The 20,961-nt window shown below is 35.9% G+C and overlaps 1 protein-coding gene across 1 annotated transcript in view; it reads left to right on the forward strand.

The window, feature by feature from the left end:
* Nucleotides 1–20,961, forward strand: part of AGMO (alkylglycerol monooxygenase) — a 347,698-nt gene that overhangs the window by 168,439 nt on the left and 158,298 nt on the right. The window contains exons 7-10 of the mRNA XM_055272539.1: nucleotides 29–94; nucleotides 185–264; nucleotides 4,287–4,421; nucleotides 6,253–6,369. Coding sequence (XP_055128514.1) covers nucleotides 29–94; nucleotides 185–264; nucleotides 4,287–4,421; nucleotides 6,253–6,369 — 398 coding nt within the window. The remainder of the gene's footprint in view (nucleotides 1–28; nucleotides 95–184; nucleotides 265–4,286; nucleotides 4,422–6,252; nucleotides 6,370–20,961) is intronic.

Here is a 20,961-nt window from a genome sequence, read left to right on the forward strand (position 1 = left end):
AAATATTTTCTAATATTTTGTCTCATAGGCAGAAATCGTTATTGCATAGACAAAAATTATGCTGGTGTTCTTATTATTTGGGATAGAATTTTTGGTAAGTAAAATATATTAAAATCAAAAAATTAAATCAGCTCCTTCACTTTATAGGAAGCCAAATCTCATATCCTTAATATTTATCTTCCAGGGACATTTGAAGCAGAAAATGAAAAAGTTGTATATGGCTTAACACATCCCATTAATACATTTGAACCAATCAAAGTGCAGGTAACATACTTGTTTTTTATTTTTTCTTCATTTATATCATTTCATAAATCTTATAGTTAAGAGAAAAATCAGCTGTTGAAAAGTGAAAGTATATTACATTAACCTGAAAAAAAATTTAACTATTAAAAAATTTACAAATAATTATTGCAGAAGCAAAAGTTTGAATCAAATCAGGCAAAATGCATTTTAAAACAACTAATTTTCAAATATGTCTACGGCCTAGAATGAAAAATAAAGTGGCTTCTAAACATACCCTTTCTCAGAATGAACCTGAAATATATTCATGTATTCAGTAGGAGCAATAGTAACATGTATAATTAAGGCCGATCCCACAGTAAGAAAAATATTTGCTTCCAGGGTGCATGACTCTGGTTAGAAATTCAACGTGAGGCCTTTGCGTTACTGTTCTTGGACCCAAGTGTCAGGAACTATTACAGATTGGTTAAGTCTGTGCATTACCTCACTTGCTAAAACTTGTCAGACTAGACCAGTTTTCTGTTAGACATGTGGTACTGGTTGTTCACTGGTCTCGATGGTTGGCACTAGAGAAATCAGGAATGTCTGTGAAGCTCTGATCTGTCAGAGTCAGACCACCACAAATACTCCTGGGGTTAGGCACTCATAAATAAGAAAAAGATAAGAATACTTGAAAAGCTGAAGAGGTTGGTCAATGACAGCTCTGTACAGGGGACTGGTTACAACATTTGGTAAGTGAGGAAATTACTGGCTCATGTTGGGTCAGCTTTTCCAGACTACTTCGAGTTTCACTGAAAGTTGAAATAACAAAATTATTGACCTCTATTGAGCTTCTACTATGTGCACTGCTAACAGCTAACAGCGCAGCAGAAAAATATTTAATGTAGCTATTACTAAAACCTTATAAAGTAGTGGCTCTTTTCATTCCCATTTTCTGTTGGAGGAAACCAAGGTTCCCAGAATTTAAATAATTGACCCAAAGTTAGAAAACTTGTTAGCTGTAAACTTAACCAAGGTGGGTTGAAAGCTAAGCTCAAGATTTGCTTAACTCAATTTAACCTATATGCTGTGCTGCCTCTTTACATAAAAGGCCTTAACAAATTGCCTTCAGTTGTTCAGTGAAAGGCATTTTAATCTCGTACACCAAAAGAAGAAAGGTGGTTATCTCTTTTCTTTCTTCTCAACTATATGGCATTTCTCTCTGTGTCTCTATCTTGATTAAACTTACTAAGAATATGATACATCTCAGGAGAATATAAGCAAATATTTTGGATCCTTTCTTATTAATAATAAGCTTTGTGTACATAAAACCAATTGAGAAATAGTACATTGAAAGCTCTCTTTTCTTCATATAGGAGTTGTCTCCTTATTGCAGTCATTAAAAAAGAGATAGACACCTTCATCTCTATCCTCCAGGGGCAGAGCTTTGCAAACTTAATGTGCATGTTAATCAGAGGATCCTACTGAAATGCAGATTCTGTTCAGTAGTTCTGTGGTCTGGTCCAAGATCCTGTGTTTCTAAACAAGCCCCTATATGATGCCAGTGCTGCCAGTTGATGGGTGATTTCTTTCAGAAGCAAGGCTTTGGGAGTGTACAATCTTGCTGAGGAAAAGGGCGTTTATAATTGAGACAGAATGAGAAAGTGAATATTAAATACAGTAAGAGCTGCACACATAGTGGGATGATTAGTATTTTGAGAGGAACGGTGGTCAGAAAATCACAGGTATTTATGGACAGCTGCTGAAACTGTGTTAGGTTCAATTCTCCAGGTCTTTCCCCTCACATTTCCTTCAGCATAGTAATTGTCACAAGTGGGTCTAAGGTTTAGTCTTTTACATATTCACTTACATTGTCAGAAATGTCAAGCCGGCAAGTTGTGATAATTAGGAATACTTGAACTTACAAAGACATTCACTTATTTTCACGTCCATTCCTTTATATACAGGTAAATTTCTCACCTATTCTGCAGAGGCATCAAAGCAGCTTAGGATGGCTTCCAACAGACACAGGGTTTTGTTTGTTTGTTTTCCCTATTATTAGGCATAAATCATTCACCTTGCCCTCCTTTGGCATCACACATTTTCAGAGCATTGGGAAATAAATAAGTGAAAAACAATATTTTATTTTAAAACATTACCATGTATTTCTCATGGCTTGTGTCCAGAATGATAGAAACAGAACTGTACTCAGTTTCCGAAATTACAAAACAAATTAAGTATATTAATGTACATTATAACTTCTACGCACATTAGTTTTCTATATTATTATTGCAAAGCCCCAGGCGAAGCTTCCACCTAACATTTACCTATTCCTCAGATCTATTCCGTTAACCCATTTATGCCTGAGGTTGCAATTTTTTGAATTTTTCCAATTAGAGTTTGGCGATGACCTTGAGCAGCAGGATATAAATAACTCCCACATGCTTAGGGTTCCAATAATGGAACACTAGGCATAAATGCTTATGTTCTAAATTATTTCTGAATTGCTTCAGATTCCTTATTGTGATATTTTAAGCAACTTTAAGTTATTTTTTATAATCTTTTTTTTTTTTTTTTTTTTTTTTTTCTTGAGACGGAGTCTTGCTCTGTCACCCAGGCTGGAGTGCAGTGGCGCAATCTCGGCTCACTGCAAGCTCCGCCTCCCGGGTTCACGCCATTCTCCTGCTTCAGCCTCTCCAAGTAGCTGGGACTACAGGCGCCCGCCACCACGCCCGGCTAATTTTTTGTATTTTTAGTAGAGACGGGGTTTCACCATGGTCTCGATCTCCTGACCTCGTGATCCACCCGCCTCGGCCCCCCAAAGTGCTGGGATTACAAGCGTGAGCCACCACGCCCGGCCTATTTTTTATAATCTTAATGGTTCAACTCATTGAAAACTAGCAAAATCACAAATTCTGATAGAGCCAAAACCTCTTTCTCCATTAATTTATTTCTATAATTATCATAGAACTCATCTTTAGAGTCTATAGCTGATGCTCAATCCCGAGGAGTCTTTTTAGTCTCCTGGTGCATTAGGATCATATATATGTCATAAACGGCAAACATTTATTGAACATTTATCACGTGGGCACACTTTTAACTTCTATACATGTGAAATGCATGATACTTAAAGAATGTGGATTCCTGCTATGAGACTCAAGGGGAACTTTTGCCTCAGTTAGCAAACTTTTCGATCTCTAATTATAGAATATAGACTATTTAATACTCAGAAGTCTAGTATCACAAACTACTTAGAGTAATTTTATGAATATATGTTGTCTGTAACACAATACAGTAAATATTTATATTTTAAATTTTTAAACAGATAGGCAATCTTTATATGTTATCATGTTCAACTTTTGTATCCACTCAGCAACACTTAGAAAAGGTGTCATTGGCAGGGCATGGTGGCTCAGGCCTGTAATCCCAGCACTTTGGGAGGCTGAGGCAGGTGGATCATGAGGTCAGGAGTTCAAAACCAGCCTGGCCAACATGGCGAAACCCCTTCGCCACTAAAACTACAAAAATTAGCCTGGCATGGTGGCAGGCACCTGTAATCCCAGCTACTCAGGAGGCTGATGCAGGAGAATCACTTGAACCCAGGAGGCAGAGGTTGCAGTGAGCCAAAGTCGCTGCACTGCACTCTAGCCTGGGCAACAGAGTGAGACTCTGTCTTGAAAAAAATAAAAAAGAAAGAAAAGGTGTCATTAGGGAGGGATGTTGAGTGCACAGGGTGCTAGTTAATTCCATTGGAAGCAAAGCCTCTTGACTCATTTTTTTCCTACTTTGGTGATTGTCTAAACAATTGCCCTGTTTTTACATTTCAAAATTATAATTTTATTGAACTTCAGAAATACTGACAACGCACTTAATGGTGCACAGTGCATAGAATAGATTACAGCATGGAATGCAATTACACATTAATTTCTGTTGCTCTAATCAGGCATAACATGTTTTAAATATGTAAATTACCTTGAACAATTAAATAATATACATAATTTTTGGTATTTAATCTTTCTGTCCTATTTATCTTATGTGAAATAAGCTCTTTTTTTTATTCTTTCTAGTTCCATCACTTATTTTCCATATGGACTACATTCTGGGCCACACCTGGATTCTTCAATAAGTTTTCTGTCATATTTAAAGGACCAGGATGGGGTCCAGGTAAACCAAGACTTGGTCTAAGTGAAGAAATTCCAGAGGTAAATAGAGTTCACAGAATTGGAAATGGTGAAGATTGTCTCATATTGTCAGGTCTACAGCCAGCCTGTATATATGCTGTTTTCATGCAAATCTGTAAAAAGATGTTCCCCCAGTCAGATGCAGTCCTGTGGTGCATAACTTAGTATTCACCAACTATGTGCCAATTAAAGGAGTGCCTTCTCCCAGGTGAACACTGCCTTTTACCTAGGAGCACAGATTGTGCAGCAGTGCTACAAAGGCTGGTTTTCATATCGACTTTAACGCCTGCCTTTGTGTACGGCATAACTTCACAAATACATGCGGCTCAGACAGAGTCCTAGAACACTAGAAATGGAGGGAACCTTAGGAATGAGCCAGTCTAAACTTACCTCCACTCATGAAAAACTGAGCCCCCCAGAACAGATGTATCTAAAGTCACATTAAGACTGTGGATTTTGGGTCAAACCATAACTATATTCATTTTATAGTAGAGTAGAAGAATTAAACGCAGAAACCACGTTGAAAACCAAAAATAAAAAAGATAGATCTTTAAAACAGTAGAACCCAAATGAAAAATTCAGTTTTAACCCAAAATTACTCCTCTGGGGAAGAAAGAGAAGTTTCTTTTTTAATCATTTAGAATATAAGTTGTGATTTCTTATCAAATAAATGTATAGTAATGCAGAAACAATAGGAAAGGTAAACTACTCTTAATTTCAAGGTTGATACTATGTGTACAAAAGTTAGCCTGTTATGTTTCAAGGAAATAAAATAAGATGTTTTATTTAAATACTTTATTTTGAAAAAATCCTAATCTAAATAATGACATTTTCTCATTCAGTTACCAAAGCCGCTAGGAGTAAGTTTCCCAGACACTTTTATGTTCACAATTCATTGCGCAACAATCCACCAACTTGATATAGGTGAAATAATTTTTATATTTCAACTCCAAAAAGTTGTTTGCTATGATCGATTTATTATTTTTCATTTTGTCAATAGATAACTCAAAGTGAGTACAGTATTTTAAAGTTATATGAGTGCTGGATTCTGCATTAAAAAAATAGATGTGTAGCATTTTGGGGAAACTCAAATGCTAGAGTAGAAACGTAGTCTATTGGAAACAACTTTTCCAAAGTTTCCAATAAATAACTTTAGAAAAGTTGTTACCAATAAAATAGTATTTTTCTTTGAAGCATGATTACCTATACTGCCAAGATCACCCTCTTTTTTTTTGGGGGGACTGTCTCCCAGGTTGGAGTGCAGTCATGCAGTCTTGGCTCACTGCAACCTCTGCCTGCCAGGTTCAAGCAGTTCTTCTGCCTCAGCCTCCTGAGTAGCTGGGATTACAGGTGTGTGCCACTGTGCTCAGCTAATTTTTGTATTACTGGTAGAGATGGGGTTTCACCATGTTGGCCAGGCTGGTCACGAACTCTTGACCTCAAATGATCCGCCCACCTCGGCCTCTGAAAGTGCTGGGATTACAGGCGTGAGCCACCGCATCTGGCACCTTCTGTTTTTTCTTTTACTTTGCTTTTGCTGCCAGATATGATCATGGATGTATTATCAAATAGGGAAGATCCATCCCATGCATTTTGGCTCTCTTTATTATTTGCACATATTGCTGAATTAGTTCTTATGCTGCTTTTTAAGGCAGACTACATCATAATTGTAATGCTTTCAAAATGAGAAAAAAAGTCTCCTAACTTACCAACATGTTTCTATTTTTAAAAATTATGTTTGTCTTTTAAAAAAAATAGCAGATACTTTTTTTCAAATCTCTCTCTTAGTGTGAATTTCAGTAAGAGAAATAAGTCTGGAGCAATATAAAGGAAATGGTTCTTGTCTACCTAGGTCACTGGCAAAGAAGTTCCCTTCTCATCATCTTCATCTCAGCTATTAAAGATATATACAGTTGTACAGTTTGCTCTGATGTTAGCATTTTATGAAGAGACCTTTGCAGATACAGCTGTAAGTAATATCCATTTTAAGTAGTGTGAGAACATTATCTGTTACTTTGTTTGAAAATGAAAATAAGCTCCCCATATTAAGGCTGCCGTATATTCTTCTCTGTAGTTGTCTGTTGTAATTTTGGCAACGTCTAACATTTAAACAGGTAAAACAAATCTTCTGGACTACTAAACGTAAATGAATTAACTCTATCCAAAATGCTTCTGTGTAGAATGTTCACCAAGTGGTATGCTGTTAATTTGTGTGATAAATAAATTACTTGCCATAAACAAATTTTATAACAATTACAATAAAAATACTTCAGAAGTCAGAATTAAATGTGTGGGAAAGCATACTTTTCATCAGTTTCAACATATTTACCTTCATTTATATAATTTCCTGATAGAATTACTTTAAAGGGTTTTCAGTGTAGAGTTTAATTCCTTTAGTTTGACATTTCTGAAACATTCAGAATATTCCAATTTGTCTGGTGCAAATAGAAGAGCACTAGACCAGAATTTAGTTCAGGGATCGCCACTTTGGGGGTCATTTTTGGCCACAAAAGAATACTCATACTACCTAGGTTTTGGAAAGAGCAAAAATAACATAAGGTATATAAAAATACACTGTAAATTGCAAAAAAAAAATGAAGAGAAAAACAGGTATTTTGTTTTATAGATTTATTTATTTTATATTCATTAAAAATTTACAGTAGCTCAAAAAGGTACATGAAAGCAGTAAGGTAACTAAATTGTAAGTAGGTGAAGTAGAAAATAGAATCACAGGTGAGTTAAAAGAAATGCTGTTTTTATACCTTGTTACCAATAAAATATGCACCCCGTGAAAAACCTCAGTGAATCAGGAATGTTGAAGGTTACATGGTAACTCTGAATAATAGTTATATTGGAAAGAAACAGGTGTAGCAAAGTGGTGGTGAAGATACCCCTATTCATTCAGGTGTATAGGACACTTAAAATTGATGGATAAAATATACAAAAATAAAATTATTAAAATGCACAGAACAGCTAGCAAAAATGGAAGGACTGCTAAGGAGTTAGAAATGTTGACAATATATGAATCCAGTGAGGCAACTGAACATATATTGTGATAGTTGTCCTAGCTGTCATTTTTAAAGTAATAAACTTTTAAAATATAAAAATATAACTAGCATGCAACACTTAGTGACTTACATAGCAGCTTAAACTAGTGCATTAAAAGATGGACTAAATTGAGGCCGGGCGTGGTGGCTCACGCCTGTAATCCGAGCACTTTGGGAGGCCCAGGCAGGCGGATCACGAGGTCAGGAGATGGAGACCATCCTGGCTAATACGATGAAACCACGTTTCTACTAAAAAATACAAAAAAAAGTAGCCAGGCATGGTGGGGGGCCCTGTAGTCCCAGCTCTTCAGGAGGCTGAGGCAGGAGAATGACATGAACCTGGGAGGCAGAGCTTGCAATGAGCTGAGATCACGCCACTGCACTCCAGCCTGGGGGACAGAGCGAGACTCAGTCTCAAACAAACAAACAAAAAATAGATGGACTAAATTAATCATCCATTACACAGTGCTAAAGGCAATAGATAAACATTAAAAACATGGAAGAGATGTTATCTTCAGATATGAAGAACTGTGGAAAAGCCTAAAAAGAAAAATACAACAATCCAGGAAAAAACTTAAATGAATAAAGATAGGATTAACATTCAGTGAATACAGAGAATAATAAATCATTTTCAAAGAACAATGTGTATTATTGATAGGCATCAGTCTATCTAGTTAAAAACTCCGTAAGTAAAAGAAATTAATAAATAATATATGCTGAAAAATGAATCTAATCTAGGATTATCAATAATTTCAATATAAGACCTATGGAATTATTTTAATTAATTAGGTACCAGTGTAATAATCTTAAGTATGATGATGCCACTGTAACAGTTCTATATATTGCATATGATTTATATAGTTAATTATAAGGAAAGGAGGCTTCTTGAAATAGGTCCTGAGCAGGACTTTTAAGCAGGAGTGTTAGGTGGGACTTTTTTTTATTGTATATGGCAGAAATTCAACAGGGAGTGGATTTATTAACTAACATAACTGAAAAGTTTGGGACTATTGCTTCTTCAGAAACAGCTGGACCCAAGAGGGCAAATAACGTCATCAGGAATCTTCTTTCCTTCCTGCAGCTATGCTTTTCTGAGTGCAAATTCTCCTATAAACTGTGATCCTTCATGGTGGCAAGATGGCTACCAACTTGCTCTAGGAAAAATACTGCCATTCAAAGAACCCCACAAGTGAAAATACCCAAACTGAGCCTGATGTTGTGGCACATCTGTACATCAATGAATGCATCTATGTATGTGGTCCTAGATTATGTACCCAGCCTACGAATGGGAGGGCAGGGTCAACTACACGGGATCCTCATGGTCTATGAAGAAGAACAGAGTGGCTTGAAAAAAAAAATTGAGGTGATAGATTATAGAAAAAGGCAAATAGGCTCAAGTAGGCAAAAATAACAAATGTTAGATCTATATAACATAATAGATGTTATCACACAAATAGGTGATTTGAACTTGTTTTCAAAAGTATTTAATCATTTATAAATACCTAGTGACATATAAACATGCCTGTAGGATAACATTTTAATTAAGATATCTATGGTAGGAGTGTCCATTAGGTGTCTTCTGCTCTAAAAAAACAATATTCAATTAAATTTGTCTGGAATATGGCAAGTGTTTCCAGGATTGATTACTTCAGCAGTTCAAACATGCAGCGCTTCTAAAAGGGCTTCTCTAATTCCTTTGGATTTTATCATAAAATAATTGCAATAACTCTAGTCATCCTGCCTTTACAGCTTTTGACCAAAGGCAGCAAATTCAATACTTCTAGAGCATCTTGTTAATTTTATTTCATTTTATTTAAGAAGGAAAACACACACTGAGATACATTTCTTCTGAGCGAACTTCCTTTCATGCCTCATTTTTCAGGACATGCCCACACTAAACCAGTAACTAACATCATCAGGTCATGAATTAACCATGAGCGAATTATACCAAGTATAATTCTTGGCCTCAGGATACAGTGGTACTCACTTCCCCCTGAGCACATTCCTTGTGTATATACCTGGACGAAATCAGCACAGTATTAGTACAAAATAAATGGGAGATATATTTTGGCTGGGCATCCAATAGTGTATGCAATGTGTCCTGCTAAATAGATTTTCAGGAAGTTGTTATAGAGATTATTGAATAATGTATTAAGAAAAGCCATCTTAATTTTTTTAAACTTTTAAGTTCGGGGGTACATGTGCAGTTTTGTTACATAGGTAAACTTGTGTCATGAGGGGTTTGTTGTATGGATTATTTTATCACCTAGGTATTAAGCCTAGTACCCAATAGTAAAATGATCCTCTTCCTCCTCCCACCCTCCACCCTCCAATAGGCCCCAGTGTGTGTTGTTCCCCTCTTACGTGTCCATGTGTTCTCATCATTTAGCTCCCACTTACAAGTGAGAACATGCAGTATTTGGTTTTCTGTTCCTGTGTTAGTTTGCTAAGGATAATGGCCTCCAACTCCATCCATGTCCCTGCAAAGGACATGATCTCATTCTTTTTGGTGGCTGCATAGTATTCCATGGTGTATACTTACCACATTTTCTTTATCCAGTCTATCATTGATGGGCATTTAGGTTGATTCCATGTCTTTGATATTGTGAATAGTGTTTCAATGAACATATGCATGCATTTAACTTTATAACAGAATGATTTATATTCCCCTGTATGTATACCTAGTAATGGGATTGTTGGGTGGAATAGTATTCCTGTCTTTATGTCTTTGAGGAATTCCACACTGTCTTCCACAATGAGTGAACTAATTTACATTCCCACCAACAGTGTATAAGCATTCCTTTATCTCCACAAACTGACCAGCATGTTATTTTTTGACTTTTTAATAATAGCCAGTCTGACTGGGGGGAGATGGTACCCCATTGTGGTTTTGATTTGCATTTCTCTAACAGTCAGTGATGTTGAACTTTTTTTTTTCATATGATTGTGGCCTGCATTTGTCTTTTTTTGAAAGGTTCATGTTCTTTGCCCACTTTTTTGTGGGATTGCTTGTCTTTTTCTTGTAAATGTGTTTAAGTTCCTATAGATGCTTGATATTATACCTTTGTTGGATGCATAGTTTGCAAAACTTTTCTCCCATTCCGTAGGTTGTCTGTTTACTCTGTTGACAGTTTCTTTTGCTTTGCAGAAGCTCTTCAGTTTAGATCCCATCTGTTAATTTTTGGTTTTGTTGCAATTGTTTTTGGCGTCTTCATCATGAAATCTTTGTTTTTGTCTGTGTCCTGAATGGTATTGCCTAGGTTGTCTTACAGGGTTTTTATAGTTTTAGGTTTTACATTTAAGTCTTTATCCTGGTTAATTTTTGTATATGCAGTAAGGGAGGGGTCCAGTTTTAATCTTCTGCGTATGGCTAGGCAGTTATCCCAGCACCATTTACTGAATAGGGAATCCTTTCCCTATTGCTTGTTTTTGTCAGGTTTGTTGAAGATAAGATAGTTGTAGTTGTGCAGTATTATTTCTGAGTTCTCTGTTCTGTTCCATTGGTCTATGTGACTGTTTTTGTGCCAGTACCACACTGCTTTGGTTACTATAGACCTGTAGTATAGCTTAAAGTTGGATAATGTTATGTCCCCAGCTTTGTTCTTTTTACTTAGGATTGTCTTGGCTGTTGGGCTCTTTTTTTTGGTTCCATGTGCATTTTAAAGTAGTTTTTTCTAATTCTGTGAAGAATGGCAATGTTTGTCTAGTTCTGTGAAGAATGTTTAATAAGCATAGCGTTGATTCTATAAATTGCTTTGGACAATATGGCCATTTAAATGATATTGAATCTTGCTATCCATGAGCGTGGAATGGTTTTCCATTTGTTTGTGTCAATATCCGATTTCTTTGAGTAGTGTTTTGTAGCTCCCCTTCTAGAGATCTTTCACCTCCCTGGTTATCTGTATCACTAGGTATTTTATTCTTTTTGTGGCAATTATTAATGGGAATTCATTCCTAATTTTGCTCTCAGTTTGACTGTCATTGGTGTATAGAAATGCAAGTGATTTCTGCATATGATTTTGTATCCTGAGACTTTGCTGAAGTCGTTTACCAGCTTTTAAGAAGCTTTTGCAATGAGACCATGGGGTTTTCTAGATAGAGGATCACGTCGTCTGCAAATAGAGATAGTTTGACCTCCTCTCTTCTATTGTTGCCCTTTGTTTCTTTCTCTTGACTGATTGCACTACCCAGAACTTACAATAGTATATTGAATAGGAGTGGTGAGAGAGGGCATACTTGTCTTGTGCTGGTTTCAAGGGGAATGCTTCCGACATTTGCCCATTCAGTATAATGTTAGCTGTGGGTTTGTCTTATACGGATCTTTTTATTTTGAGGCAATTTCCTTCAATACCTAGTTCATTGAAAATGAACAATATGAAAGGGTGTTGAATTTTAGAGAAAGTCTTTTTCTGCATCTATTGAGATAATCATATGCTTTTTGTCTTTAGTTTTGTTAATGTAACAAATCACATTGACTGATTTGTGTATGTTGAACCAACCTTGCACCCAGGGATAAAGCCTATTTAATCATGGTGGATAAGCTTTTTGATGTGATGCTGGATTTGGTTTGCCAGTATTTTATTGAGAATTTTTGCATTGCTGTCAGTCGAGGATATTGGCCTGAAGTTTTTGGAATAGTTTCAGTAGAAATGGTACCAGCTCTTCTTTATACCTCTGGTAGAATTCAGCTGTGAATCTGTCTGGTGCTGGGCTTTTGTTGATTGGTAGGTTGTTACTGCCTTAATTTTAGAGCTCACTGTTGGTCTCTTCAGGGTTTTAATATCTTCCTAGTTCAGTCTTAGGAGGGTGTATGTATCCAGGAAATTCTTCTAGATTTTCTAGTATACGTGCATATAAGTGTTCATAATATTCTCTGATTGTTGTTTGTACTTCTGTGGGGTCATTGGTAATAACCTCCTTGTTGTTTTTGATAGTGTTTATTTGAATCTTCTGTTTCTTCTTTATCAATCTAATTAACAGTCTTTCTACTTGATTAATGTTTTCCCCAAAACAGCTCCTGGATTTGTTGATCTTTCAAACGGTTTTTGATGTCTCAATCTCCTTCACTTCAGCTCTGATTTTGGTTATTGTCTTGTGATAGCTTTTGGATTTCTTTGCCCTTGATTTCTCTAGTTATTTAGTTGTGATATTAGGTTGTCAACTTGAGATGTTTCTAACTTTTTGATGTGGACTTTTAGTGCTATAAATTTCCCTCTTATAACACTGTGTTAGCTGTGTCCTAGAGATTCTGGTATGTTGTGCCTTTGTTCTCATTAGTTTCAAAGAACTTCTTCATTTCTGCCTTAATTTCATCATTTACCAAAAAGTGATTCAGGAGCAGGTTATTCAGTTTCCATGTAATTGTATGGTTTTGAGTGAATTTCTTAGTCTTAATTTCTAATTTGATTGTACTGTGGTCTGAAAGAATGTGGGTTATGATTTCAGTTCTTTTGCATTTACTGAGTAGTGTTTTACTTTCAATTTTGTGATTAATTTTAGATTATGTGTCATGTAGCGATGAGAAGAATGTAAATTCTGTTGTTTCTGGGTGGAGAGTTCTGACTGTATCTATCAGGTCCATTTGATCTAGTGCTGAGTTCAGGTGCTGCATATGTTTGTTAATTCTCTGTCTAGATGATCTAATATTGTCAGTGGGGTAGTGAAGTCTCCCACTATTATTGTGTGGGAATCTTAAGTCTCTTTGAAGATCTCTAAGAACTTGCTTAATAAATCTGGGTGCTCCTGTGTTGGGTGCATACATATTTAGAATAGTTAGAATTCCTTGTTGATTTGATCCCATAAAGGGATGGAGAAAAATCTACCAAGCAATTGGAAAACAGAAAGAAGGCTGGGTTGCAATCTAAGTTTCTGACAAAACAGACATTAAACCAACAAAAACCATTTTAATTTTAACATTATTTTAAAACTTTAATGATTGGTGTTGTCCATATATATTTCTTTTGTGTGTGTGTTCAAAGTTAGTAACCAAATTATTCTCCATATAGGAACCCCAATTTTAAACAATAGGTAAGTTTGTATGTGTTGTCTGTCCAAATATAATTTTTTAAAATAAAGAAAAAGCCACAGGGAAACATATAATTGACTTGTATTATTGTAGCAGAAAACATTGAGTTAGAGTCTTGCTTCCATTTTGTGAAGCAAATACAGGAACTAGGATACTATGGGGCCAGAAGTCTTTTGAAAATGTAATGATTTGACATGTAGTTACTGTTTGTTTTCTTACATGTGCTAGAGCTAATGATGAAACAAATTGCATATTGGACCAGGTTTATTTGGCTTTTAGCCCCCAAAATGACAAAATTTGAAACCAAGAACTTCTTTTTGGACCAAAGCTTTTATAACAGTGGCATGAACCACATTACTCTTGGCAGTGCACACCTAAACATCAAACCACCAAAATGCTTAGACTTCATACTTGTTTAACGTAAGGTCTCATAACTAACCCCTCACTTACTACTTTGTTTAATATATTAACTTAATATGCTCACTCCAAATAGAACTAAAATGTACATCATTAATAGAGCTTAAATAGTTGAATGAGATGAAAAGAAAAGCCAGGTCATCTGTATCTAAATATCCAACTGTTGATATACTGACCAATGTTGAGTACAGTTCGCATTGTTGATTTTCATTAATTGTATTAAATAAAATCTCTAAATAAATTATACTGATTCATAGAAACAAAAGATGGAGATTTACTTATTTTAAGGTATGTGAACCTCCATGTTAAATTTGAAATAGTGGCCATTAACATTTGAATGCCTGGGCATGAGTAAGTGCTTCCTGGGTAAAAATGTAGCCAGACACTGTGTATATTAAAAGATGTGACTTACAGCATGGTTTTCTCAAGATTTCTCTACTGTCATGAAAAACCATATGAGAAACTCATGTAGATATATTGACGAAGAGAAATATCAAGTGTTGAAACCCTTTACAAACTGAAATTAGAGTTGGAGACAGCTTCGTTCCTGACACAAATTAATTTTGAAAGGTGCATTTGCTTGTTTCCCACATGTGTTTTTCTTTGCTGAGAACATGCTGTGTGACTAGGAAGAAAGGTTGCTTATTTGCAAAATTCTATAGTGACTTTTTAGTCTCAGGGATGTCTAAAAGCATACAAAGACATTAAAATCCAACAGCAATATTTTTTTCCAGATTCACTGTAGCCAATAATCACACAGAATAGTTGTGGCTGACTTGTAATTGGGGACCATGCTGTGGTCCCACAGTCTTTTCTGTTTATGCATATATTAGAGAAGATAAATACTTACTTGTTTTATGTATGCAGGTTCTATATAAATAACTTTGGAAGTCAAGAAAGCAATTTGATGGCCACCACAAAGGTGTAAGAGACACATTCTTACTAAAACTTGCAAAGCATACATTTAAATATACAGTGTTTAGTTTAGTGATATGACCCACGGACTTTTATGTTGATTTGGTTTAGTAATCCTTGAAAAATCAATTCCTCAGCTACCAGGGTCCACTTCCTGGGGTGATAATCATGAATACATGTTTGAAATAAAAATATGTATTGCACTAGCATGTTCTACAAACTAAAATTGAAAAGGCAATACTTCTTTTAAATAATAGACACACAAAAAACAGTTTGAATATTCAATAAGGTCTTATAATAGGATATGTTATAAAGTTACTGCAGATACATTTGAACACAGATTACTTTGATGATATTTCAAGTTAACAGGGCATCTGAGAGTATCCAATATAAATTTGGAAACATTTTTATGGTTTTTAATTCCCCTGAATGCCATGCTCTGTAAAACATTATGGGCACTACAATTTTGTAACTAATATTTTCATGTTGGCATTTTTTAATAAGGCTGCTGAAAAAACCGTCTGTAAAAAAATCAATATATTTTGGTCTACTCTTATAGCAGAGAGTGTCACTTGCACAAATTAGATCTAGCTTAGGTTCTACATGAAAGTTTTCAAGTTGATGTCCAGGGTATACTGTTTTTCTCTATTCTATCCCCTTGGGATTTCATTTCCTTAAGATTTTCGTTGGTAACTAAGGTAATGTGGGAAAAAAAGGAATGTGGGCCAAAATGAGCATCAATTATAATATAAAGGCATGAAATGAATGTAGCGGATTTGTAGTAAAGGAAGACTATTAACAAAAGCTACCTTTCAAATAAGCATTTTCTACAGAAATGTAGAAAAGTGATCATTGTATTTTCCTAAATACATTATTTTTTGCCCACTCTGTTTAAATACATTAATAAACTGGGAAATTACACATTTAATAGTATATGCATCAAATAATATAGTGTTAACTTTGAAATTAAATGTATCTTCATATCACTATTAGTGTTTTCTAATTTGGTGTGAGTATCAGGCAGCTTCTTTAAAAAGTTATATAACAAACACAATCAATGATAACCTCCTCATAATTCAAATTGTGACCTCACTTTGATTTGTTAAGTATATGTAAAAATTAAGCAATTTAATTCTGTTTTGGGAACTCCAAGTCTAAATGTGCAGTTCTTTGGAGTTACATTTCCTCATTAAAAGTATTCCACATGAAGAGGCCGGGCACAGTGGCTTATGCCTGTAATCCAGCACTTTAGGAGACCGAGATGGGTGGATCACTTGAGGTCAGGAGTTTGAGACCTGTCTGGCCAAGGTGGCAAAACTCTGTCTCTGCTAAAAATACAAAAATTAGCTGGGTGCGGTGGCAGGTGTTTGTAATCCCAGCTACTCTGGAGGCTGAGGCAAGAGAATCACTTGAACCCAGGAGTTAGAGGTTGTGCAGGAGCCAAGATTGTGCTACTGCACTACAGCCTAGGCGACAGAACAAGACTCTGTCTCAAGAAAAAAAAAAATAATAATCCTTTTAGAAAGAAAGTCTGGTCTGTCTCTCTGAAACGGTCTTTTAACACCTTTTCTCTTCTGTATTTTGGAAAATAACGAAAAGGTATTTAGTTTATAGATCCACTTGTTTCTTAGTAAGAATATAAAAGTTTCCTATTAAAAGTACAAGGAAATTTGATCTTGAGGCAAATACAGATTATTCAGAGTGGCTCCCACGAAATAGTTTTATGGAGCATTCAAAAAAGATAATATGTTAACAACAGACTCTTTCGGCAACTGTTGTAGGAACTTTCTTTGCTAGAGGTTTTCAGTCTTGGACCAATTACTACCCAATAGTGAGGCACAACCCTTTGGTGTTCTCTACTCAGTGAATGTCCAGTGAATCATGAGATTTTCCAGTCTCTCTGGTAGGAGTATGCATTATACACATACTGGGCATTGTAACTCTGATCCTTTTTTGCCCTTGGATAATTTCTTCAGGGTATCACGCATGAGCTGATAAACTAAAGACTTGACTGACGCTGCAAATTTTTAGGGTTCTATATGTATAACTCTTGCTTTTTTGATACTCTATTTTCCAAACGCTAGCCTCCTTGGTTTCTCTCAAATCCTGGCTCTTTCTTCACAATTTAGGGAATCCACCAAGCTCCTCTGGGTCCCTCTGTGTTGTAACCTAGAAACTCTCAAGGTGGGAAACTGGTGCAATATGGATCATGTCATTTGTATCCCATTTCCCTGAGATCGCTGTTCTTTGTTGCCTTGTGCCCTGTAATTTGAAAACAGTCATTTCAGATATATTGCTATTGTTTGTTTTTCCAGGTAGGAGGGTAAATTTCTCTATCTTATTAGGTACACATTCATATTTTAATGGAGTAGAACCATAGTGTCAAATATAATTGTCACATATCTAATATTTCGGTATTTATAAAATGCAATGTAATCTTTGGCTTTTATTTCTTACAATTTTTTGTAGAAACTGATGAACTCCGTGTCAATTCAATGTTTTGAACTATATGTTAATTATACTTTTTTAGCCAATATATTTTCACCTTTGATATATTTATTGTGTTTGCTTCTTGCTTGAAATTCTAGCAAATGCTTATTGTAGTTATATTCCTCTTAGTATGCTTTAGTGGTAGCCACCTAAGGAGTTCTGAAAATGTAGGGAAAAGAATAAGATAGCCAATATTGACAATTATTTTAAAGAGCAAGAAATTCTTTCAAGACAGATTCTTGAGACTCACATATAATTATACATTGCAGTATGGTGTCACATTGGATTCTGCTCTTGTGTTTATGTTGTAACACTGAGAAGCATCTTCAAGCCTTCGGATTCAGCATAACAAATCCGCAAGCTCACAGCGTCTGGAAGATGGAGCCCTTAGAGCCACAGAGATAATAAGGGCAGCAGGATAAGTATGCCAAGAAAGCCAATCTGCTGCCTTCACATCAGAGGTTGTAGAGGTTTAAGTGTTAGGCAATATTAGCCTCATTTTATAGATGTCTGAGAAGATGAGCATTAATCGAAATAATAACTTTGTAGACCTTGTCAGCCACCTTTTAAAGAAACTACTAAAAATGTGCTAACTTGTTTTAATAAAATCTAGACATTTTCATTCCTAAAGCCTTAGAATACAATTATGGAAAATATTATCAAATGTTTGATAATGCATAAAGTTTAAAAAAAGAATTTTTTCATATAGAAACATACTGTTATTTTAGGATATAGTGACCGAGTTTGATAGCTCCTTTGTGAAGTTTGTTTGGTGGAGAAATGTGAGAGGAGGTTGTATTGACCACGAAGGTTTTCCCATGCAAGGGTAAGACAGTGATAGTCTTCTTCAAGAAGAAAAGGGCTTTCTTCTTTATAGTATCTGTGGGCAAAAGAAGAATTCCCACACCTTCATTGATTAAGTAACATGGCATCAAACATGTAATTCTGCTGTTTTTGTGTTGTTAATGATACCTCTTCCTAAGTATTTTTTTTCCATCTATTTAAAGAAAGTTGGAGTAGATAGGGTTCTGCAGGCATAATTGGGGCTACAAATCTAAATCATCATCCTTGCACTGGGAAACCTATGAAAACAAGAGCTACCAAATAATTTTTTTTTTTTTTTTTGAGACAGAGTATCACTCTGTTGCCCAGGCTGGAGTGCTGTGGTGCCATCTCAGCTCACTGAAACCACCTCCTCCCAGTTTCAATCAGTTCTTGTGCCTCAACCTCCCAAGTAGCTGAAATTAGAGGCATGTATCGCCACCATGCCCGGATAATTTTTGTATTATTTTTGTTTTTTTAGTAGAGATGGGGTTTCGCCACGTTGGCCAGGCTGGTCTCGAACTCCTGGCCTCAAGTGAATTGCCGACCTCAGCTTCCCAAAGTGCTGGGATTATTGGCATGAGCCACCACACAGTAGTGAAACTTGACAGATAATTTTTAAAAAGGAAAAATAACTTATTGCCTCATAAAGCAGCTATTTATGGTTATGAGCTTTCCCAAATGCTTTCTGTGAACTGATCATACATCCAAATTAAAATGGAACTAATTTAGAATAATTTTAATTTAGCACTTTAGGACAGAGATATTTTATATGAAAAACAAGCAGTATATAATTTGAAATGGGAATAAATTGAATGAAAAAATCCTCCATGTTATAAAAAACTAATAAGCTATGTGTGATTTCACATATTGTTTAAAATACAGGAGACTAAAATATTTATAGTCTCTAAAACCTATAAATTCTATTCTATTATTTTTTCTTTTGCTCTAGTTGGCCAGTGGTCTTATTGGCAAAGACTAAGGTGATATGAATTCAAGGGCATGGATTTTGTTGTTCTTGGTTACTCAAACTCATATTTAACCACAGTGCCCAGCACATACTCAATATATATTCATGGAATTAATTTGTAGAATTTATTTATTTATTTATTTATTTTTGAGACAGAGTCTCGCTGTGACACCCGGGCTGGAGTGCAATGGCATGATCTCGGCTCACTGCAGCCTCTGCTTCCCGGGTTCAAACAATAGTTTACTCCTGCCTCAGCTGCCCAAGTAGTTGGGACTACAAGTGTGTGCCACCATGCCCGGCTAATTTTTGTATTTTTAGTAGAGATGGGGTTTCACCGTGTTGGCCAGACTGGTCCAGAACTCCTGACCTCAAGTGATCTGCCCACCTCAGCCTCGTAGAGTGCTGGGATTACATGCATGAACCACCACACCCAGCCGAATGTGTAGAATTTAGAGACGTTCAACTGATTATCTCCCTTACTAGTCTATCAAAGGATGCTATATAGAAAAATTTAAGTTCCATAGGAAAATGAACCCTAAATTAAGCATATATGTTCTATGTTGAATTCCCTCTTCAATATTCTCAGTTTCTTTTAAACTCATTTTTGGGATATTCTGTTTTTTAAGGAATTAAAGGAATAAATATTAAGATACTTAATATTTAAATATTTAACATTTAGAAATACTTAATTTAATATTAAACTATTCATTGAATAATTTAGTTGAATTTATCTTAAAGTTTGAGGAATATAAAATATTGGTATTAGATGAGGTGTGGTGGCTCATGCCTATAAATCCCAGTACATTGGGAGGCTGAGGCCAACTTGAGTCCAGGAGTTTGAGACCAGCCTGGACAATGTGGTGAAAACTCATCTCTACAAAAAATACAAAAATTAGCCGTTGGCTGGGTGCAGTGGCTCACGCCTATAATCCCAGCACTGTAGGAGGCAGAGGCCAGACTTGAGTCCAGGAGTTTGAGACCAGCCTGGACAATGTGGTGAAAACCCATCTCTACAAAAAATACAAAAATTAGCCGTTGGCTGGGTGCAGTGCTCAAGCCTATAATCCCAGCACTTTAGGAGGCAGAGGCAGGGAGATCACCTGAGGTCAGGAGTTCGAGACTAGCCTGGCCAACATGGTGAAACCCCATCTTTACTAAAAATACACAAAATTTAGTCGGATATGTATGGTGGTGGATGCCTTGTAATCCCAGCTACTCGGGAGGTTGAGGCAGGTGAATTGCTCGAACCCAGGAGGCAGAGATTGCAGTGAGCCGAGATGGTGCCATTGCACTCCAGCCTGGGCAGCAAGAACGAAATTCTGTCTCAAGAAGAAGAAAAAAAAATTAGCTGTGCACGGTATCATGTTCCTGTAGTCCCAGCTACTCTGGCGGTTGAGGCAGGAGAATAGCTTAAGACTGGAAAGAGACGTGGCAGTGAGCCTAGATGGTGCCATTACACTGCAAGCCTGAGTGATGGGAAAACAAATAAAATAAATAAAACCCTGTTTCCAAAAAAAATTGTTATTAAATATTTAATATTAAATTATTGATTAATTGTATTAATGTTTTCTTCTAGGGTTTTTATAGTTTGAGGTCTTACATGCAAATCTTTAATCTTGAGTTAATTTTTATATATGGTAAAAGGTAGGGGTCCGGTTTCATTCTTCTGCATATGGCTAGCCAGCTATCCCTATACCATTTATTGAATAAGGAATCCTTTCCCCATTGCTTTTGTCAACTTTGTCGAAGATCATTCTGGACATTGGCCTAGGGAAATAATTTATGAGTAAGTCCTCAAAAACAACTGCAACAGAAACAAAAATTGACAGGTGGGACCTAGTTACAATAAAGAGCTTCTGCACAGCAAAAGAAACT

Source organism: Symphalangus syndactylus, chromosome 3, assembly GCF_028878055.3.
Source record: "Symphalangus syndactylus isolate Jambi chromosome 3, NHGRI_mSymSyn1-v2.1_pri, whole genome shotgun sequence".
In the NCBI taxonomy this organism is placed as follows: Eukaryota; Metazoa; Chordata; class Mammalia; order Primates; family Hylobatidae; genus Symphalangus; species Symphalangus syndactylus.